General features: G+C 56.0%; 2 protein-coding genes across 10 annotated transcripts in view; one reads left to right on the plus strand and one right to left on the minus strand.

Annotated features, from left to right (window-relative positions):
- The window catches only part of ITPK1 (inositol-tetrakisphosphate 1-kinase), a 156607-nt gene extending 154199 nt beyond the window's left edge, over window positions 1–2408 (plus strand). For all 5 annotated transcript variants that reach the window (XM_081548144.1, XM_081548142.1, XM_081548146.1 and 2 more), the window contains one exon: window positions 279–2408. In XM_081548144.1, the coding sequence (XP_081404270.1) occupies window positions 279–637 (359 nt within the window). In that variant the 3' untranslated portion in view covers window positions 638–2408. The remainder of the gene's footprint in view (window positions 1–278) is intronic.
- A 4302-nt stretch (window positions 2409–6710) lies between these two features.
- Window positions 6711–20122, minus strand: CHGA (chromogranin A). Of its 5 annotated transcripts, none has more exons than XM_081548137.1 (8): window positions 19880–20122; window positions 19050–19096; window positions 16491–16584; window positions 15572–15640; window positions 12990–13088; window positions 10797–11243; window positions 9612–10081; window positions 6711–7189 (listed from the first exon to the last, which is right to left on the minus strand). In XM_081548137.1, the coding sequence occupies exons 1-8, from the start codon at window positions 19923–19925 to the stop codon at window positions 7106–7108; spliced, it is 1356 nt and encodes a 451-aa protein (XP_081404263.1). In that variant the 5' UTR covers window positions 19926–20122; the 3' UTR covers window positions 6711–7105. The 5 variants fall into 5 exon arrangements, with proteins under 5 accessions (XP_081404263.1, XP_081404262.1, XP_081404261.1 ...); XM_081548136.1 differs by having other exon boundaries at window positions 9612–10090; XM_081548135.1 differs by having other exon boundaries at window positions 9608–10090.
- Window positions 20123–20474: the final 352 nt, after the last annotated feature.

The raw sequence follows: 20474 nt of genomic DNA on the forward strand, positions 1-20474 counted from the left end.
AATGAGATCCTGAAGCTGAGCCCAAGAGGGACAGGGCGCACGGAACTTCCTCATCAGCCTCCTCTCTATAGTTGCTCACTTCCTCATCAGCCTCCTCTCTATAGTTGCTCATAGCCCAGGGGGGCAGCCAGAATTCAAGGATTGGCCCTTGGGGCCACACACACTTGGCGTCCAGGCTGTGTGCTCCACCAGCTTGCCCTCACCCCACCCCAGATCCAGGAGCCGCTGATCGCCCAACCCACCCGGCTAAGCCTGCCATCTGTCTCTCCCCTCTGCAGGCTACGAGGGCGTGAGCGAGTTCTTCACTGACCTCCTGAACCACATCGCCAGCGTGCTGCAGGGCCAGAGCGCGGGCGCGGGGGGCGCAGGGGATGTGGCCCCACTGAGGCACAGCAGGCTCCTGGCGGAGCAGGCGGGCGGCCTGGCGGCCGAGCGGACGTGCAGTGCCAGCCCCGGCTGCTGCAGCAGCATGATGGGCCAGGAGCCGCCCTGGACGCCCGAGGCCGACATGGGCGGCGTGGGCGCTGGCAGCACCGCCAAGCTGCCGCACCAGAGACTCGGCTGCACCGCCGCCGTGTCGCCCAGCTTCCAGCAGCACTGCGTGGCCTCGCTGGCCACTAAGGCCTCCTCCCAGTAGCCTCGGAGCCCGGGACCCAGAGAGACGGCGTGGGCCGCAGAGCGCAGCCGTTGGGCGGGCAGCTCCCGACGATGGTGACGCTACTACTAAGGATTCCCAACGATCTGATTCTCCTTCTTCTACTTCTCTTTTTTTTTTTCCTTAATTTTTAACCTGATTTTCTGATGTCGTGATCTAAATGAGGGGTGGGGGTGGGAATGGAAAGGAACCCCAAGTGGTCCAGCCTTGCGGCAAAGAGACGATCCCGTCTGGTTCCTGCTGTGCAGATGTCTTCACCAAGTTTACACACGCTTGTGTTTTCAACACTAGGTCTGAATGTGAGGTGGGGCGTGCGTGTGTGTGGTTGTGTGTGTGTGTGGTTGTGTGTGTGTGTGTGTGTGAGTGCCTGGGTACGCCCACGTCTGTCCTTCTCAACGGCTGCTGTGGGCCAGGCCTTGGGGACCGTGGAGCAGGCCATCCCGGGTCAGGTCGTTGGTGGCTGAGCAGAGCGAGTAAACGGTTCCCCGTCTCTTCCCTCCCGGCCCCTACACCCCGGCCCAGCCCGTTTCTCTTACCGATGGCCTCAAGCCGCCCCAGGTGTGCAGCTGCCCCTCCCAAAAGCGTGACCCCAAGGAAGCCTCAGCTTCCTTTTCCTTGGGGAAGTCCTTGCAGCGGGTCTGAGCTGTAATCCACCTGCTGCCGCTCGTGAAAGCCAAGGAGGAGAACGCTTCCCCGGGAAGGCCACAGCCCCGGGCCGGCTGCCTCTCTCCACATCCCGCTCCCCGGAGTCCACTGGGCCCATCAGCACATGTCCTGTGCCGCCATGCAAAGGGGTCCGCCCTTCCCTGACCAGGGGCCGCTGCTCCCCGGACCTGGGAGGAGGCTGTCCGGCCGAGAGCCTCAGGGCTGATCCTGCCTGTGCCAAGGATTTGTGCTGTGACTTTGGGCAAATCATTCCAAGAGTCGCTGGGCACTCACGACCAGAGAACTCAAGGGCAGGCTCGACGCCCTACCCTTGCGATGCAGCCTGTCCCTCTGTGAAGTCCACCCAGATGAGCCTCCCCTTGGCATCCAGGCGATCGGGGGGGGCCCTCTTCCCAGGCCGGAGGAGGCTACCAGTTGCTCCACGCCTGCCTAGAAGGCCTGATCCACACCCCTCCCGTGTTCACTGCCCACCCCAAGCACTGAGCCAGCCAGGTGCGAGCAGACTGCAGCCCCAGAGGTGAGAAAACGTTACCTGCTTCTATCCGAGTCCCCCAGCCCCTGATGGCAGCAGACCGACCGACCACTGGCTAATCAGTCCAGTTCCACAGCCCAGGCAGGCAGGCAGCCCCCTTGGCAGAGAAGGGGACCAGTGAGGGGCTTGGTCAGTCCTCTGTCACTGTGACCACCTGTGCGGAATACAGCAGAGCCCCTGAAGCATGAGCGTGTCTTCAGATATCACTCAGACGGAGGGTCCTGCGAGGTCCGGGGAGGGTGCCACGAAAGAAGCTGCTGAGCCAGGCGTTCAGAGGCACCTTCAGGCCCGGTCAGCGGGGACATGGGGGTTGCCTGCCTCTAGGAGAGGAAGGGCTGGGGTGAGGGGCGCTGCCCTCAGAACTGGCCGGCTTGTCCTAGAAACCAAGGGCCCGCCGACAACTGTGTTTACACGACTTGAGTGTTGAACCCCAATTATGATGTCTGTGCGTCGCCTTTCCTTGTCTGACCCCCGAGCTCCGGGGGGAAGCAGGAAAGCGTGGCCAGCCTCTTGCACTGCTTTGTCTCCAAAATAAACTACTGAAATCAAACTGCATTTCACACGTGTTTACAAAACGTTGCTGAACGTTTCTGTCCTCCTCCCGTCTTTTAATAAAACAACTTTACCTTTTGGAATAAAATTCCAGTCCCGATCGCCTTAGGACAGGTCAGGAGTGCAGGGTGATCCCCATGCCTGGTGGGGCCTCTGGTCATGTCATGTCCAGATTAATTGATGCCTCCCCTCCGGAGTCTCACATGTTAGCATCCAGGGCCCAGATATTGAGGAACTTTTCCAGTGACGTGGCGCTTTCCACCAGCCTCCATGCGGGTGGCCAGCAGGGTGACTGCCTTTCCCAGGAGTGGAAACCAAGGATGGGGGTTGGCTTCATTGGCTTCATAAAGGCCCAGGAGCTGCACAGCAGTGGGGAAGAGACTGGTCCACTCGAGAGGGTGTATGGGCCTCTCCCTAGCTGGTGAACCCCATCCAACAAAGAGTAGCTGACTCTGCAGGGGTGGAGGAAGCTGTGTCAGGGAGTGTAGACAAGGAGAGGAGCTGTGGGAAGCAATGAAGCATCACCAAGCGGCCCTCCCCCCTTCAGTGTCACTGGGTGCACACTGACAGGGTCCCGGGACACACACCATGAAGTTGGTCTCCCCTTGGGCCTCAGTGTCCCTGGCCTTGGGGCTTCCTGTCAGGGGAAGACAGACCTCCTCTAGAATGCTTCCTGCCTTTGCAGCCTCTTCGCCAGGGCTTGGTGCTGCCGCCTCTGATCAGTCTCAGAACCGTCAAGGGCCCATGGGGAGGGACTGCTGTGGTGAGCACACACACCTGCTGGTAAACTGAGGGTGGGGGCACAGGGATGTTGGGACTCTCCTTCCCCAGCTTCTGTTTGCTAGTTGGTGGGCTTGTTGGGGCCTTGGCCCTGTGGCATCTCTCTGGGTGTGGTCCGTGGCCGGGGCTGCTGAAGGCCCTCTTGACTCAAAGGGTTCTGGGAGCAAGTACAGGACCGTGTTTTGCCTGAGGCCTCGGGTAGGTTCAGAGGGTCCTTTGCAAGGTCTCTGCCCTGGGCAGCCTGGAGCAGTGGCCACAGGCCGAGTTCTACTTGCAGGTTATAGCGTGATGTGGTTTCACACACACTCAAGCTCCGACTGAGTGTGGGTGTTGGATGTCTGTCTTCCCCAAGAGCCTGGGGGCAGGAGTTGCCATTGGCATGAAGGTGTCTGAGTTTGCGGGAGGAGGGGGTGGGGGGGTGAGTAGGGTTGGGCAAGAGGTCCCCCAGCATCACCTGCAGGAGGCAGACACAGCTGGAGTTCCCAAAGAGTTTGTTGCTGTTCAGTCGCTCAGTCGTGTCCAACTCTTTGCGACCCCATGGACTGCAAGCACGCCAGGCTTCCCTGTCCTTCACCGTCTCCCAGAGCTTGCTCAGACTTTCATGTCCGTCGAATCAGTGATGCCATCCAGCCATCTCATCCTCTGTCATCCCTTTCTCCTCCTGCTTTCAATCTCTCCCAGCATTAGGGTCTTTTCCAGGGAGTCAGCTCTTCGCATCAGGTGGCCAAAGTATTGGAGCTTTAGCTTCAGCATCAGTCCTTCCAATGAATATTCAGGACTGATCTCCTTTAGGATTCACTGGTTTGATCTTGTAGTCCAAGGGACTCTCAAGAGTCTTCTCCAGCACCACAGTTCAAAAGCATCCATTCTTCGGCGCTCAGTCTTCTTTATGGTCCAACTCTCACATCCGTACATGACTACTGGAAAAACCATAGCTTTGACGATACAGACCTCTGTTGACAAAGTAATGTCTCTGCTTTTTAATATGCTGTCTAGGTTTGTCTCCCAAGGAGTTATGTGGGGGCATTGTTGAAGTTAATCCCATCAGTGAGGGAGAAAACAACCTTGAAAAAGGATTCGTCTCTATCCGGAGGACTGCCAAATATGGTTTATGGCAGATTGAAGGATCCTGGCAGGAAGCTGTAGTTTTCAAGCCAGCTGGGAAGAGCAGCTGTTGTCTGCCAGGCAGCCCCTCTGAGACCAAGGGAGACTGTATGCATTGTCCTTGCGGGGGTGGGGGGGACTGGGCCTTGGCTCAGGGAATCACGTTGTCCACAGAGAACCCACTGAATGGTTCCTCTGATGTTCCTGGGGTTTGCATCTGCCCTCTCCTCTCCCCCTAGAAACTGACCCTTCACCCAGCGGGAGCCCTGATAGTTCCTCTCCCTTCCTGGGCCACGGTTCAAGGGTACCCGCACTCCAGAGACCCTGAGCAGAGTGTCCTGAAGGAACACACACCCTGCACATAGCTTACCACGAGACAGAGGAGTGCATCCAGCCTTGAAGGTTATGGGCTTCTACCTCCTCCGGGAGCCTGGCCATGCCCTCAGGAGCCTGGCCACGCCCTGTGCTGCAGGCATAGTCCTACCCATGCCAGAGCCTGAGTCTGAGATGCTGCAACAGAGGCCTCCAGACAGGTGGTTCTCCCGTTGGTCGTTGGTCGTACCTTCCGCAACAGGTTCAGTGCCCCTGCCTCGGAATGGCCCTCCCCCTACATGCTGTTCACTGGAGAGCTGCCTGTTGGTGTGGAAGCACCTGGCCCTCTTCCTTCTGGTTCCCACCACCAGGCCACACCCAGGCCACCTGGGGCCTTTTCCAGAAATGGTTGCATTTTCACTCTACATCCAGTTGTCCACAATCTGGCGACTTGGAAGGGACTGTCTCCTTCCCACAGCCAAACCCGCCTTGGCTTCCAGTGTGGATCCCAGTTCTCTGCAGCAGGCTTTCTCTTCGGGAAAGCATCTCCGAAGATGCTGGCAGCTCCAGTTTCAGTGCTGACACCTGTGCTTTGTGACAAATGCTACTTGTTTCGATCCCGTTCACGAGCCATGCTTGTCAGAACCCCAAGCTGGCTTGTACTTCATTTGTGTACATATGTATGTATATAATGTTTACATGAATCTATACATACTGTCTATAAAATCATTGCTTCTGTAAAAACCAAGAACCACTGGCTCTTTTGATTCAGTTGCATGTTTGCCCCATGTGCTTATGGTAGCACAGGTGGCCCGTCTCTGAGAAGGGGTATTTCAGGGACGAGGTGTCCCATGTTCTCTTTATTTGTTAACTGTCCCTGGAGGTGGATGTTCTGACAGCTGACTAGTGGAATACAATTAATGTCGTGTTTGTTATTTCAATAACTGGCAGGGTTGTGGGGGGTGGTTATAAACCTGTCTCATTGAAACATGTGAATAAACACCTCATGGCACCAGCCCGCTGGAGAGTCCCTCTGTGCTTCACGGACAGGTGTCCGAGCAGTGGGCCCGCTTGCCAGGTTAGGAGAGGCCCAGACTTGCCAAGACCCCTCAAACGACTTGTGTCATCACTGCAGTGGTTTTGTGGTCCAGGCTCTCTAGACCCTTCTAATCCTTGCCATGATCTAGTGAGAAGCTAACAAGTATCATCCCCATTTTATAGATGAGGACACTAAGGCTGCAAGAGCACCAGAAATGTTCATCCAAACTCTCTAGCTAGGCTGGGGATTCCAACTGCAGTCTGATGTCAAAACCCATGTCCTGCAGGCAGTGGATTTCTTGAAGTCAGGGCTCATCCAGGTCATTTCTGTGTGCCCAGGCCTGCCAGGCTCAAGGCAGCAGCTCACAAGCATTTGATCAATGACTGAATGACTGGCCCTGATATTCAGCTGGTCCACTCCGGTCCAGCAGATCAGCCTGGCTGTTCTGACTCATAACCCTGCAGACCCTGTGGTTACATGTATGGGGCATCACTCTTGCTTGAGACTTTGATGAGTCATCTCACCCTCTGAGCCTCAGTTTCCTCGTTCTCAAAGCTGAGACTAAGACTACCGTGCTATGGTGAACCGTTAAGTTCAAGAACTTCAAATGCACCAGAGCCCCGTGCATGTATCAGGTCAGAGGAGATGACAGATTTGTGCCAAGGGGGGGCCTGCAGCTCAGAGGCCTGAGTCAGGAAGTCCAGAGTTGGCTGGGCCTGTGGCCTTGGTGGCAGGTACTATCCTGGGACTGTCAGGGCCTCTACCCAGCACAGAGCAGAGGCTGTTTCCCAAACCAGCCCCGTCCCTGCCTGGCGCGGCTCACATGTGGCTGGGAGATGGGGGAAGTGTTCTTTAATCCCACGTGCACTTTGGGGCAGGTGTCAGCACCCCCACTTCACAGATGAGGAAACTGATGTTCTGAGCAGCAGTGTTACTCACCCTCTAATCCCTGGGCTGGAAAGTGGCCCAGAGTTACCCCAGGGGGATTGACCCTCCCCTTGTCCTTTTGCCTGAATCCATCCATCCCACCCTACTTGGAGTCAAGAGGGGGTAAGTTCAGAGACACAGGAAAGAGCCCAGAGCAGATTTATTTTCCTTAGATAACTTTCATACACAATATAGTCAGGAGTCCTCAGCTTTCACCTAAAGGTCAGTACTTATTGCAGTTAGGCCCAGTGGCTCTAATGGTGGAAGGGAAACTTTGATAAGGCTGCCTGTGTTCAGAGACAGGATAATCGTTGAAAGGCAAGGGGTCTGCCCTGCAGAGGGGTGCACTGGGGCAGGGGTCAGGAGCAGGAGGAAAAGAGCATGGGGGCAACGGGGTGGGCTGGGCTTGGGCAGGCTAGGGGCGGCCTCCCTCCCGGAAGCAGTGCCTGGGGCCGTCTGGCCAGGACCTGCAGGGGGGACAACAGAGCCAGGACCACGGGGTGTCTCGGGGCCCTGGCTGGTGGGGCCAGTTGGCACCTCAGCCCCGCCGCAGTTCCTGCAGCTGGTGGGCCACCTTCTCCAGCTCCGCCTCGATGGCCGACAAGCTCTCCAGCTCCTGGTCCTAGGAGAGAACACCCAGAGTCACCCGGGCGCTGGAGCCTGGAGCGCGCAGTCAGACTGGTGGTGCCTGGCTTAGCTGTGTGACTTCGGATGGGTGGCTTTGCCTCTCTGAGCCTCATCTATTTCATGGGGACAGTGAAGCCGCCCTACTGTGCTGCTCTGAGGAGCCGGGCGTGCAGGAGTGTGCCCTGACCCCACACCGGCCCCGGGGGACTATTCTTCAGGCCCCCCTCTTCCTCGACGGCTCTGGGCAGGCATGTGGGAAACCAAGCCTCTGGTGCCTTTCAGAGCTGCTTCAAGTCCCCCAGCTCCACACTAAGGCTGTGACAGTGGCTTCTAGGGTGAGGCCGTGCCTAGATTTCCTGTCTGCTGCAGGACTCCCTACCTGACGGGCAGGGGGCCTGAGGACGTGAGCACTGCCTGGACGGGGCCTCCATCCCCCATCCCCGTCACTGGGTCCCCAAGCTCTGGCTGCCAGGGTGGTCCAGGGCAGCCAGGGACCCTCTGGGACTGACGTCCACAAGAGTATGCCCTCAGATTCACAGTAGGAGTCAGCCATACCCCAGCTTTGACTGCTGTTACTGCTACTGCTAAGTCGCTTCAGTTGTGTCCGACTCTGTGCGACCCCACAGACGGCAGCCCACCAGGCTCCGCCATCCGTGAGATTCTCCAGGCAAGAATACTGGAGTGGGTTGCCATTGCCTTCTCCAGTTCATGAAAGGGAAAAGTGAAAGTGAAGTCGCTCAGTCGTGTCCGACTCTTCGAGACCTCATGGACTGTAGCCTACCAGGCTCCTCCGTCCATGGGATTTTCCAGGCAAGAGTACTGGAGTGGGGTGCTATTGCCTTCTCCAAGCTTTGACTGAGAGGGGCGGTTTTCCAGGAGTCCCTGCCTGGGGCCCAGTGAGAAGAGACGGACAATGCCTGCCAAGGAAATGGGGATCCTAGTGGCCCCCATCTTGGAGTAACCCCCCAGGCAGGAGTTCTGTGATTCTGGGGTTGTTTTTTCTAAGACCTTTGGGCTGAGTCGGGGGGCCCTGCCCCATCTGGTCCTCAGAACTTGGGTCCCCATTTCTCCTCCCTGCAGTCCAAGGGCCCCTCTGCCCATGGAGAAGAAGGGAAGCCAGCCAGTCCCTCAGGGACCCTGGCTCTCCCCAGCTTGTTTGGGTGGGGAGGACAGTGATGAAAGGTGCCTAGCCTTGGGGAGGGGTGGGGGGCAAGCAGTTGCTTCCTGAAGCCCTATCCCCTCAGTCCCTGGGAACACAGGCAGATGACCTCTCAGCGCCAGCTGCCAAAGAGGAGTCTTCTCCCTCTCAGACTCCTGGGACCCAGTCCCAGGCCCAGAGAATGGGTTGGGGACCCGAGGAAAGGGCCGTATTGTCTTCTGGGTGGGCAGAGAAGAACACTGGGGCCAGGGCCTCAGACACGCCCCAGCCCCTAAGGCCCTGATCCCCCACTGAGAACTAAAACCTGAACCATGGACTCCCCCAAGGCCTCCCCCAGCTCCAAGGTGGTGTTGCCAGCCTGCCCCCAAGTCCCGTCCCATCCCCTCCCATGGTATCATATCTCCACACCCCACTGAGATTCCCAAGTAGCCCTGGGCATGGCCAGGGTTTCAAAGCTTGCGTGCATTCTGATCATGATAATGAGGTGGGCACAGAGGATTTCTTAACCCCATTTCAAAAATGAGGGAACCGATGAAGCTCAGAGAAGGGAAGTGACCTGCCCAAGGTCACCCAGCTAGGAGGAGGCAGACCCCGGGTCTTCTGGCACACACCCATGCCTCCCCTACCCGTCACCACCAGACCCTCCCCACTTTGCTATTGAAGGGCGGGAGGCAGGGCCTGAACCTGGGAGGAGGGTGCAGTTGGACTGCCTGGAGGTCAGGAGAGGACACGGCTGGGCCAATGGTAGGGCCTCCCCAGACACCACCTGTCCCTTAGTGTCTGCTCCTGTCCTGCCCTCCCAGCTCTCAGGGCCAATGGTGCCCCGAGCCTGGATTCCCCCAGGCAGCAAGTGGCCCTCCAAGGCCAGCTTTAGTTTCCAAACTCCCTCCATTCAAAGCTCCAAGCACCATCCATCCATCCTTGTCCTGCTTCCAAACCTGCAGAGGCTCCCTACTGCCTTTAGGACAAAGGCCCCTCCCAGCGCCTCTGGGCTCCGCTTCACTCACCAGCTCTTCAGCTTCCGTGTGTTGATCTGAATGTTTCTCTCTCCTGTCTGCCTGTCCACCAGCTTTCCTGGGTGCCCCGCCACCCACGCCCTTTCTCCTGTGCCTTCCCAGTCTCCTGGAGCGCCCCCTGTCCAGGCGCTTCTCCAGTCCCAACTCCAAGGGGACAGTGTCCCCTCGGTGATGCGGGTCAGCATGTCTGGGTGCAGCTGCCCCCCAGCGGGGCCCGGGGCCGGCTCCCACCCCATACCAACCTCTGGTCTGCGGTTGGCGCTGCCCTCCTCCTCCTTCTTCTCCTCGGGGTAGCCGCGCACCTGGAGGGGCAGGCCGGCCTCCACACTGTCCTCCCGGGAGACCGGCCTCCAGCCTCGCCGCAGCTGCAGCCCGGGACCCCTGAAGCCGTAGCCCTGGGCACGGAAGGAGAGCCTCATGGAGCGGTCGGGGTCTTCCTCCTCCTCCTCCCCCTCTAGCCGCTTCTCGGCCGTCAGCTCCTTGGCCAGCTGGTCCATCTTGCTCCATCGCTTGGCGTCCTCCCACTCCTTGGAGAGCTGCTCCTCCTGCTCGGGCTCCCCGCTCTTCCCGCCGGGGAATAGGCCTTGACGGGCCCTTGCCATCTCTTCTTCCTCCTGCCGGGAGTGCGCCCGCTCCTCCTTCCCCTCGGGAGGCTTGGCCTCCTCAGCCCCCATCTTCCTGGCTCCATCCACGGCCAGAGCCTTGGGCCAACCTGGAGCAGCTGGTAGACAAGAGTGGGAGAATAAGGGAGCGGCTTCCACCTTTCTGGGTCCCTGCCGCTCCCTTAGGTCTCTCTGTGGCCATTGTTGAGACCACAGACCCTGTACACCGGGTCCAGCTCAGCCTCTCACAACAGACTCCCCTTGGAGAGAAAGGCCACCTTGATACCATGCTTGACAAGACCCTCTAAAGCTCCAAGTCACCTCTTCCTTTAGCCCTCTCATCCCAGAAGACCCAACCCAGAGATCGCCCGGCTGGAGAGGAACGAAAGACCCTGACCAGGCCCTCAAGAGGAGCCAGGACCTTTTCCTAAGCCCTGGTTGAGGCTAACAGTATCCCCAGACCAGCCTGTTCCCTCCCATCATGCTGCCCCTCGGTTCCCAGAGCCCACCCACTCACCCTGCAAAGCCCCTCTCCCCTCCTGGGGGTGGAAAGGGGCTATGTGGACTAGTGGGAGATGCAGGGTTTTGGAACCAGACAAACCTGGGATGGAATCTCTGTGTTTACTACAAATCAGCTGTGTGACCACGGGCAAACTACTTAACCTCTCTGAGCCTTGGTTTCCCGTCTGGCAAATGGGAATAATACCTACCTTTCAGGGTTGTTGAGAAGGTAGAATGAGATTATGGATCAGGGCACCCCTCTCCCACCCATCCCCCTCTCTCCAATACATCTGCTGAAGTCTCAGACATCAAACACAGTCTCACCCCTCTGCGTCTCCTTGCTGCCAAGGCTCGGGTGGGGTTTAAATGCTGTGGTGGGGGGGCTTTCTTCCTCCGGGACGGCCTTCTCTCCAGCCTCGGCCTCCTCCCCCTTCTCCTCCTCCTCCTCCTCTTCTCTTGCTGCCTGCCTCCCTTGCTCTGCACTCAGGCCCTTCTCCCTGCCAGCTGGACCCTGGGAGGGGCCCTCGCTGTCCTCCTCGGCCTGTGGGCCTGGGTGTTTGGGGTTGGGGAGGCTGGCTAGGGGGTGGGCGTTGGAGGGGGCCTCCGCCTCCTCCCCAGGGGCCTGGTGGTCCTCCTCAACCTTGGACCCCAGCCCAAGTTCCGGGGAGGCCTGAGGCCTGTCTCCGTCCGAGTCTTCATCACTCTTCTCCAGCTCTTTAGAATCGTCTCTTTTTTCTGTAGCATCCTTGGAGGACACCTCTTCTGTCCCCTCTACAGAAACAACAGAGCAAAGTCAGGCCCTGAGGTCCAGGCTGCACATCGGATCTCCCCACGGCACAATTTCAGATCTTAGTCACTGTATCTCCAGGCTTCCAGCAAGCCCAGCCCAAGACACCCATGAGAGAATTAGAGTTGCCTTCTCCACGTCTGGATTTGACCTCAGCACAACAGGATTGTGTTTCTTTCTTTGTAATTCTACCTCTCGAAGGAGGATGTGATGACCCCTTGAAAATGACCCCAGAAGACAGAGCCCTGAAGTTAAAATTAAGACAGCAGTTGAACTGCTGTGTGATCTTGGGCAAGTTCCTTAACCTCTCTGTGTAATGGGCACCATTACTGTGACTTCCTTCTCCCTTCTGCAAGCATTCACTCTTGAGCGCCCTGTGAAAGCATTCAATTCCTCAGTATTTGTCAGCTTTCATTAAAAGGTATTTACTTGTACCTGCTTTGAAGACAGCTTTTCATCTAGTAAAAATCGCTCCTGTTGCTAGAGATGATTACTGTCGAACAAGTCACTACAAAGTACATTCCCCCATTTGACTCCAGGACTCCAGGTGGGAGTGCTCCCATGCCCACTTTACAGAAACTCAAACCAATCCTTAGAAAGGTAAGGTGACCTGTCTGTGCTCACAGATGGCAGAGCTGAGCCTTGAACGCAAACCTCCGAATGCCAAGTACAGGGTGCCCTTTGCATTATTGACATGTGGCTGTCTCCCCAATGAACGCTACACTATTGCCCCTCCTACAGCCCATGGCAGACAACCAGAGTCAGCCAGACACTCGTTTCCATGGAACCAGAATGTGTGAGTCCCTGCCATGCCTCAAGCAGCCACTAGGGTGAGAGCCCTGGCCCACGTGAGGGCACACTGGCAGGTTTCCCCTCTCAGCCCCGATGGATGACCACTGAGGTCCCTGCTTCTAGGAACTGGCCCTGTTCACTCACTTTCCACGTGCAAAGAGCAGGGCTGCAAGGATAAGCGTGTGACTGTTTCTAGGCAGAAAGGTGAGTTTAACAGAGCATCCCTCTGACCTAAGCCATGATCTCTGTGACCCCTAAAAGCTCTGTTTTCAAGAAGGATGATCCAGGACTTTCCTGGTGGTCCAGTGGTTAAGAAACCGCCTGCTAGTGCAGGGGACATGGGTTCAATCCCTGGTCCGAGAAGATCCCACATGCTGTGATGCAACTAAGTCCGTACTCTAAAACTACTGTGCATTGCAACTTGAGAGGAGCCCCCACTCACCCCAACTAGAGAAAGCCCACACACAGCAACAAAGACCCAAAGCAGTCAAAAATAAAAAAAATTAAAATTAAAAAAAAAAAAAGACGATCCAGATTCATTTAGTATTTCAAACCTACTCCTCTGGGATCTTGCTGCCCCTAGGCTATGCTAGGGCACCACTAAATTCCCAGGAGGACAGGCACTGGGGGTGGCCACTGGGAAGAGTCAAAGCTGCCCACCTGCCAGGCCTCCTGCTCGAGAGTGCCAGCGCTTGGGGTGGGCAGATGGGACCCATCAAGGGCTGTGGAGTGAGACGTTCCATCTCCGGTTATGCCTTGGAAAGGTGCTTCAACCTCCCTGGGACTCAGTTTCCCCATTTGGAAAGAGAAGGAAATAAGAGCTTCCTTACAGGACCCAAAGGAGGGGCTTCTGACTCCTCGGGACCCTCGATCTATTGTAACTACTGTTCTCTTCATTCTCCCTCCCCTGGTCTGTGGCCAGACTCGTCAGCACTGACCTTTCAGCTCGGCCTGGTCGTTTGGCTTCTCAAGCACCTCTGAGAGTTCATCCTCGTAACTGCTGTGCTTCTTCTGCTGATGTGTCCGCTCCTTGGCTCCTGGATAAGAAAACGAGAAAAGCGTCCCATTTGGTCTGAGCCCCGCATGTTTGGCTGTGAGAATGGTGGCCTCTGTTTCCTCATCCGTAAAACTGGGCCTGTTCTGGGCCTGCCCAGTGAGAGATTGAGGGGGCAGGAGCTGGTGGGGGGGTGCTGGCTGTCCCCTCCCAGCTAGGGCCCATCACATGACCCCATCACCTCTCCAGACTCCACTTCTCACCTGTGAAATAAGAACGCACCCTGCCTGCTGCGTCACGGAGTAGCGAAGACTCAGCGTCGAGGGCTCCAGGAGCAGGAGCAGGGAGTGGGGGACACTCAGGACCTGGCTGGTAGCTAGGTTAGCGGTCCCCAACCTTTTCGGCACCAAGGATTGATTTTGTAGAAGACAATTTTTCCATAGATCGGGTCAATGGGAGGATGGTTTGGGGATGATTCAAACTCAATAGGGTTCAAGCTCTAAAGAAAATCTGATGCCGCCACTGATCTGACAGGAGGCGGAGCTCTGAGAGTAACATGAGCGATGGGGAGCAGCTGTAAATACAGATGAAGCTTCACTCGCTTGCCTGCTGCTCACTTCCAGCTGTGCGGCCCAGAGACTGGGGACCCCTGGGCTAGGGGACCCTGCAGCAGGAGGTAACAGTGACTGCTTGTCCCCTCGTGGGGGCTCTTGATTCAGGCAACACCTGTCCCCATGGACCCCCATAAGTCCAGGCCGAACACCTGTCTGCATCAGCCCAGGGGCAGCATGAGACCCTTCTTCCTGCATCAGCCCAGGCTGTGCTGCCTCCTCTGACTGTCTCCACCTACCCTTGGTTCTTGACGGGGGCCCCGGCCAGGCCAACTCTGCAGCCAATGGTGGTTTTCCTATGATGGGAATTTCTAGGGTGGCCAGAGGTGCCTGACATGGTGGCTGTGGACCAGGGATTATGCCCAGATCTGGCCCCTGGCCGACCAAGGTTCACACCTCCTGGTTAATTCTTTGCCCTATGACCTTGGGTGACCTGGGCAATCCAAGACTTGGGTGCTCATCTATAAAACAGGGTGGCCGCATCGTAAATGCTAGGATAGAGCTGTGCAGAAGACATTTTGAGAATACAGAAGAGGGAGTGGGTGGATAGGTTGATGGATGGATGGATGGGTGGATGGACAGACATGTAGATCTATCTCATCCTCTTTTAACAGAAAACAATAATGTACCTGTATATTGGACACCGTTTATATTGAATATACACATGTGTGTGTATGTGTGTAAACAGATATTTCTGGACACTTCTTCCTATCATAGTCTTCACTGACATTACATTTAATTATTTAAATATAACGCCAGTCATTCAATAATTAATTTAAAAATTACCATATTGTATCCTAGCAACCAGGTGCAGTGGATGTCTGTCTTCCAGGACAAGTGAGTGAGAGGAACAACGATGTGCTAGCTTGGAGAGGGCCTCAGGGAGCCTTCCAGCTGTGGTTATTTTCACTCGCCTCTTCCCCCAGATTGCTCTCCAATTGTACATGTGGCTCAGTCTGCCCTAGAGGCCTCAGAGTAGGGGTCTTCCCTGAGCCTGGGTAGCCTTTGTGCCCTCCACCCAGTCCACCCCACCCAAACCAAGCCCTGAAGATGAGCCTTTATTTCCTTTGCAGGGAGATATGAGACTCCTGCTCGAGGGCCCATTCTCAGAGAGAGGCACGAGGATGCCCTTGGCCCCGCCCCCAAGTAAACAGCCCTTTCCCACAGGGAGGTGCAGGGCCAGGACCCATTTCTTCCAATTTTCCAGGGAGGCCTTCTGTGCCTCACAGGAACCCAGGAAGGAGCCTGGGGCTGGGCAGAGTAGCTAACTCTGTGGGATGACATCAGCCTAACCCTCCATTCCCAGTATCCTATCTGGGCTCTGCTTGAATATCCTCAGTGACAAGGAGCTCACTACCTCACAAAATCATTCCATTTCCCAAGAGCATCAGTGGATTTTTGTTAACCTCTTAGAGAAAGACACACCTCATTCTGAAAGCACACTGGAAGTCTGGGCTGTGTTTTGGGGCAAGCAAGATCCTGCTTCTCCCATCTCCCCTTTGAGGGGAAGCTCACAAGGGCAAAGGGGCCCCTGCTCTCTCCTGGAGACCAATTTCTTTCCCATTAAACAGAGAAAAGAAGTCCTCTCTGTAACCTAGTCTTGAAAGTGCCCCCTCTAACATGGCTGAACTCCAGAGACCACAGGGTATTAGAAGAGCTGCATCTGGTCTTGGGATGTCCTTAACTTATTGTGTGACCTTGGACAGGCTACTCAGCCTCTCTGGGCCTTGATCCCTTTAAGTGCATGAATGATAGACTGGGCCAAGTGGCACAGAGGACCCCACCTTACCACCCTATAACGAAAAGGTGGTAAGTGAGGATCAGAAACAAGACCTTGCTCAACCTTCCACCGTGATTTTTCTGACTCTCAGGTCCTGGAATTCACCCAGATTCATGTGCAGTGGTTGGAAAATACCTTGGAGAGCGAGGTCTTGGAGCTCTTTCAGCAAATTCTGATGTCGCAGGATTGAGAGGATCCGTTCATCTGCAACGAAGGGGAGTCGTTACGGGTGGTTTCCAGAAGACAGCCGAGAAAGAGATTGCCATCAATATTTTCAGCTGAGCACAAGGAATTTATTCTGGAAACTCAGAACCCTGGTGGTAGCAGCAAGATTGGGTCTGGAGATAACACTTCTGAAATGACTTCCTTTCCAAGTTTGCTATCATATCAGGAAGGTCAGCCACTGTCCCTGCACCCAGACTTCTGCCAAGAGATGGCATCTCCTGCAGTGACACAGGAGTGTTTCCAAACACAACCTGTTTTCCCATCTCCATGCCTTTGCTAGTGCTGTCTATACCTGGAGTACCCTCTTTTTCGTTTTGCTACCTATTGATTTCCCACTTTTCTCTTAAATCCCAATCCTGATGCTAATGTTGGATCCAGCCAACACTGACTGCCTCCTCGCAAAAGCTTTGCCATTCTCATGCTCACCCACCCTTGGTGTTCCTCTATTCATCACACATCTTCAGGGGATCTACCAGGTGCCACTGGTTGTCCTCAACACTGGGGATTTAGCACACAAAATCTTCATCCACAGGGAGCTCACATTCTGGGGGCTTGCTGTTCCCAGCCCTGGTTTCGTTCTGCCCGGAATTCTAGTTAACTGTGTTCATATCACTCCCCTCTGCTAGACTGTAAGCTCCAGGCACACAGGGGCTGTTAGCTCTTCATCTCTCTGTACCACTCAGACCTCAGCACAGACCTGGCTAAGGTAGGCACACGGTCAGTGACTACTTAATTAAATTGTTGACTTCCATCAAAAACCACACACCCATGTCCTTGCCTCCCAGCCCTGCAGCAGGCAGCAGCCCCTCACCCCGAGCCTGGCCCGTACCTCCTCGGAGCGTCTCAAAACACTCCTTGCTGACTGGCATGGGGCTGGGCTTGGACAGCGTGTCAGAAATGACCTCGACAATGCACTTCATCACCTGGGAACAGAATCGGGTCAGTTGGGACTCAGCCCCTGGAAGTTCCAAGCCAAATTTCTAAGGAGGACATAATGACGCTCACTCATCCATGAGTCCATGGATGCCTAGCTCTGTGCTTTCTAAGCCAGACAATAATAGCAGTAATACTAAAAATCCACATACAGTACTTACCAAGTGCCAGGCACTCAACCACCTGGCCAGCAGGAGCCCCTCTAAGGTGGGGGTGAGCACCCTGCACCCTCTCTTCCCAAGTGTTTCTCTAAAGATGGGGAAGCTGCTCCTGAGCATTAGAGGTGTAGTCCTGCAAAAGCACTTTAGTCTTGCAGATGCCCCAAAGGTCAGCTATCTCCAGGAAGCCTTCCTGGACCACCCAGAGGAGAACAAAGACCTTTCCTGGCTCTTTCCCATCTGGAAACAAGACTTGGAAAACTGTCTCTAAATATCTAGGGGGTTGTCACATGCAGGGAGTGACAGCCTCACAGCCTGGCTCCATATTCACCCACTGGGTGAATTCCCTGGCTGGATGTGGGCATACATCTACTACATCCGGGTGCCCATCCCAGGCCAACAGCAGCCATTCTTCTGAAAGTCTTGTCCAGTGCCCAGCAAGGTGCTATGGATAATCAGATATCTGATAAATGGATGATATTTGAAGATGGTGCCAACTGTAGTGTGGCATCCTAGCTGTGTGATCTTGGGCAAGCGACTTGACCTGAGTCTCAATTTCCTCCTCTGTAAAATGTGAGTGAGAAGATGGGAAAATACTCTGTAACACATGGAGTGCCACACACAGTCAGGGAGAGATTGGCAATTTCCAGCCTGCTTCAGCTGCCTAGAGCTGGGCAGAGAAGCAGGAAGTGTCAGACAAGCATCAGGCAACACAGTGAGGAGTGAGGGGGTGGAAGGCTGTGTCTATGGGATGCCAAGGCAACCCGTTCAAGGATCCAGGATAGCAAACTGGCAGACAGGCTCTACAGTAGTCATGGCATCCTAGATAGAACATGCAGGTCTTCACCAGCTGCTCTGGTGTCTCTGACCCAGGCTGCTGAAAACAATATGATGGCCAAAGTGTCTCCCACAAGGAATGTGGCAAGGAACAGCTTATAGCCTGCACCCTGCAACCACAAACCTTGCACTGGGAATATCAGATAACCACCAGTCCATGAGGACGGATTCTGGGAGAGGCAAATTGGGTATGGGTCCTAAGAATGATGGGGAGGTCAAGAAAGGAAGCTCTAGGCTAGGAATAAAAATGCTTATTTACTGAGGACCAACTATGTGTCAGCAATTCGCAGGAGTGCTATTCCTTACCAGGGCTTCCCTGGTGGCTCAGCTGGTAAAGAATCTGCCTGCAATGCGGGAGACCTGGGTTCAATCCCTGGGTTGGGAAGATCGCCTGGAGAAGGGAAAAGCTACCCACTCCAGTATTCTGGCCTGGAGAATTCTATGGACTGTATAGTCCATGGGGTTGCAAAGAGTCAGACACAACTGAGCGACTTTTCTTCTTTCTTCTTTTCATTCCTTACAACTCCCCTCAAAGGAAATATCATTACAGCAAGAAAAGGGAAAGCTCAGAGAATTCAAGGGATTTTTCCCAAGATGATACAGCTATAATGAGTGGCAGCGGTTTTTTTCAATTCAGGCCTGTCTGTAACTAATGAACAGGAAATTTTAAATGAGCACACTGAGGTTGAAATCTCTTTGATGCTTTGGGTTTCAACTATAGCCTCTCTCAAGAAAATAGTTCCTGAAAAGGCAGGGAGTAGAATTTCTCTAATTCACAAGTGGAGATATCTGTGAACATCAGAAACTGGAAAAACAGCCCCAACTCAGACTTGAATCGATTTTGGGTATATGCCCAACATAGAGTGTCTCTTGCTGGCCACAGAAGCCCCCATCAATGTCTTTTAAGTCCTTTCCTGGGTGACCTCCACCAGAAGCCCCAACTGGCCTGGGTGCAGGAGCTATGATCAAGAATGTTTTCGTTGCGGTCCTCTGAGAGAGCCAGGGCTTTACAGACTGTGGGATAGGGTGGGTGTGTTGCTGGAAGAGCCTTGAGGAAGAGCAAAGGGGGAGGCCGGAGCCAGGCAGATAAAGACTGTTCTCGCAGGACAATGGACAACCACAACCTCAGAGAAGTCACCCCCACCAGCCCATGGTGGGACTACGAGATTTGGAGTGTTCAAGACAGTGGACCTGGCCCCTGGGCCCAGTGGGTAAGACACAGGTCCCACCGGGTTGCACACCCAACTCAGAGGAGGCCGGGGAAGGCCCCGTGGCAGGCAAGCAGGGAAATCTAGCAGACTTTGACATCTTCTTTTGCAAGCTGTTCCCAGGCTCAGCAGCCGCAGTGCTGGCTCCTGGCTTGATGCCAGACTCCTGCAGCTGCCCAAGAACTGGCTGTGAGGGGTCCACTGGGGTCTTCTGCTCCTCCCATCCCGGGACATCCCCACACCCCTTCTTACCTCAGTGTCCCCTTTATTCATGGGGCTGTTCACAGGCAGGGCAATGACTAGGAAGAAAAAGAGAGCGGGGGTCACTCTTTTGCTCTGAGGGGAGAACCCAGTCCTTCCAGACTGGGTTCATCAGGGACCCATTCACCACAATGCTCCTCCCTAAGACCACCCCCACTCAAATGAGATGCAGAGTTGATTTTATCTCCCTTCCCAACTGCTACCCTCATGGGGGTGGCTCCCACAGGCTGCACTGACAGCCTTAACCCTTCCCTTTGGGAAAGCTATGCTCTGGAGGGGGTGTGGGAGCAGAAGCCAAGAGCTATGAAAACAGGCCAGTGGCTGGGAGGGACTGAGGTGGGGGGAGGATGAGGGAGGGCAGAGAGACCCCAGAGGTGATGGAAAAGAGAGTGAGGTGAGCAGAAGAGATGGAGGAGGGGGATTGGGAGAGGTAGAAGTCAAAGGCAGGCAGACGGTGGGGAGCAGGAGGAAGAAGGGAGAGAGAGGGGAACCAACAGCGGTCCTCCCATCTCCCCAGATGACCTTGACCAGCCACAGCGCTGAGCCGGCGCTGGCCCCGAAGCAGCCCAGACGTGGGGTGGGGGCGACTGGGAGCCCTGTCCCGCGGGGTCGGGAGTCGGAGTCAAAGAGTCAGGTCTGCGGGTTCTGCGCCGAGGCCACTCTGCGGGGTCAGGTGGGAGGCGGGGCGCTGTCCGTGGCGCTGAAAACTCGCCACGCCGGAGGGAAGGCATGGAGGGGCACGCGGCGCTGCGCGGTGCCTGGACCTCAGGACAGTCAGGGGCGTCCAGGACCCTCTCCCCCAAGGGCCCGCGCTCGCTCACCTTGCCCGGCGCAGAGCAGAAGCGCCAGGACCGCGGCGGAGCGCATGGCGAAGCCGGGGCGCCAAGCAGCTGGCGGTCTGGGGTCGGGCACGCCGCGCGCTCAGGCGAGGGGCGGTTGGACTGCTCGCTCCGGCCGGGCTGCGGCGACACCGGCGCGGGGATGGTGGGGTGGATGGTGGTGCAAGGCCTCCGTGTGCGTCTGTCTGTCGATCCGCCCTCAGCACTGGGCTCGGGCACTGCAGCAGTGGGGCATCCTCGCGCCCCGCTTATATACCCCGGACCCCGGAAATGACGTCATCGGACCCGCCCCTACCCCTTTCCCCATCCCTCCCGGGGTCTGGCAGCAGCTCGCCCCACCCCCAGCCTCAACCCCACCCCCCACCCCCCGTTGCGGCTGGCCCCCCCCCCATAGCACACAGTTCTTGGGTGAGACAGCCAAGCGGAAATGTGACCTCAGGAGGTGGCACAGGGGACTCAGCTGATCGTCCAACTCTGGACGGCTCCACCGACCTGCTGTGTGTCCGTGGGCAAGTCACTTCCAGTCTCTGAACCTCCTGTTCCTCCAAAGTGCACCCAGCTCCCCGCCAGTTCTAAC

The sequence above is a fragment of the Giraffa tippelskirchi genome, chromosome 12 (genome assembly GCF_054371585.1).
Source record: "Giraffa tippelskirchi isolate mGirTip1 chromosome 12, T2T-mGirTip1v1.2.pri, whole genome shotgun sequence".
NCBI classification, from domain to species: Eukaryota; Metazoa; Chordata; class Mammalia; order Artiodactyla; family Giraffidae; genus Giraffa; species Giraffa tippelskirchi.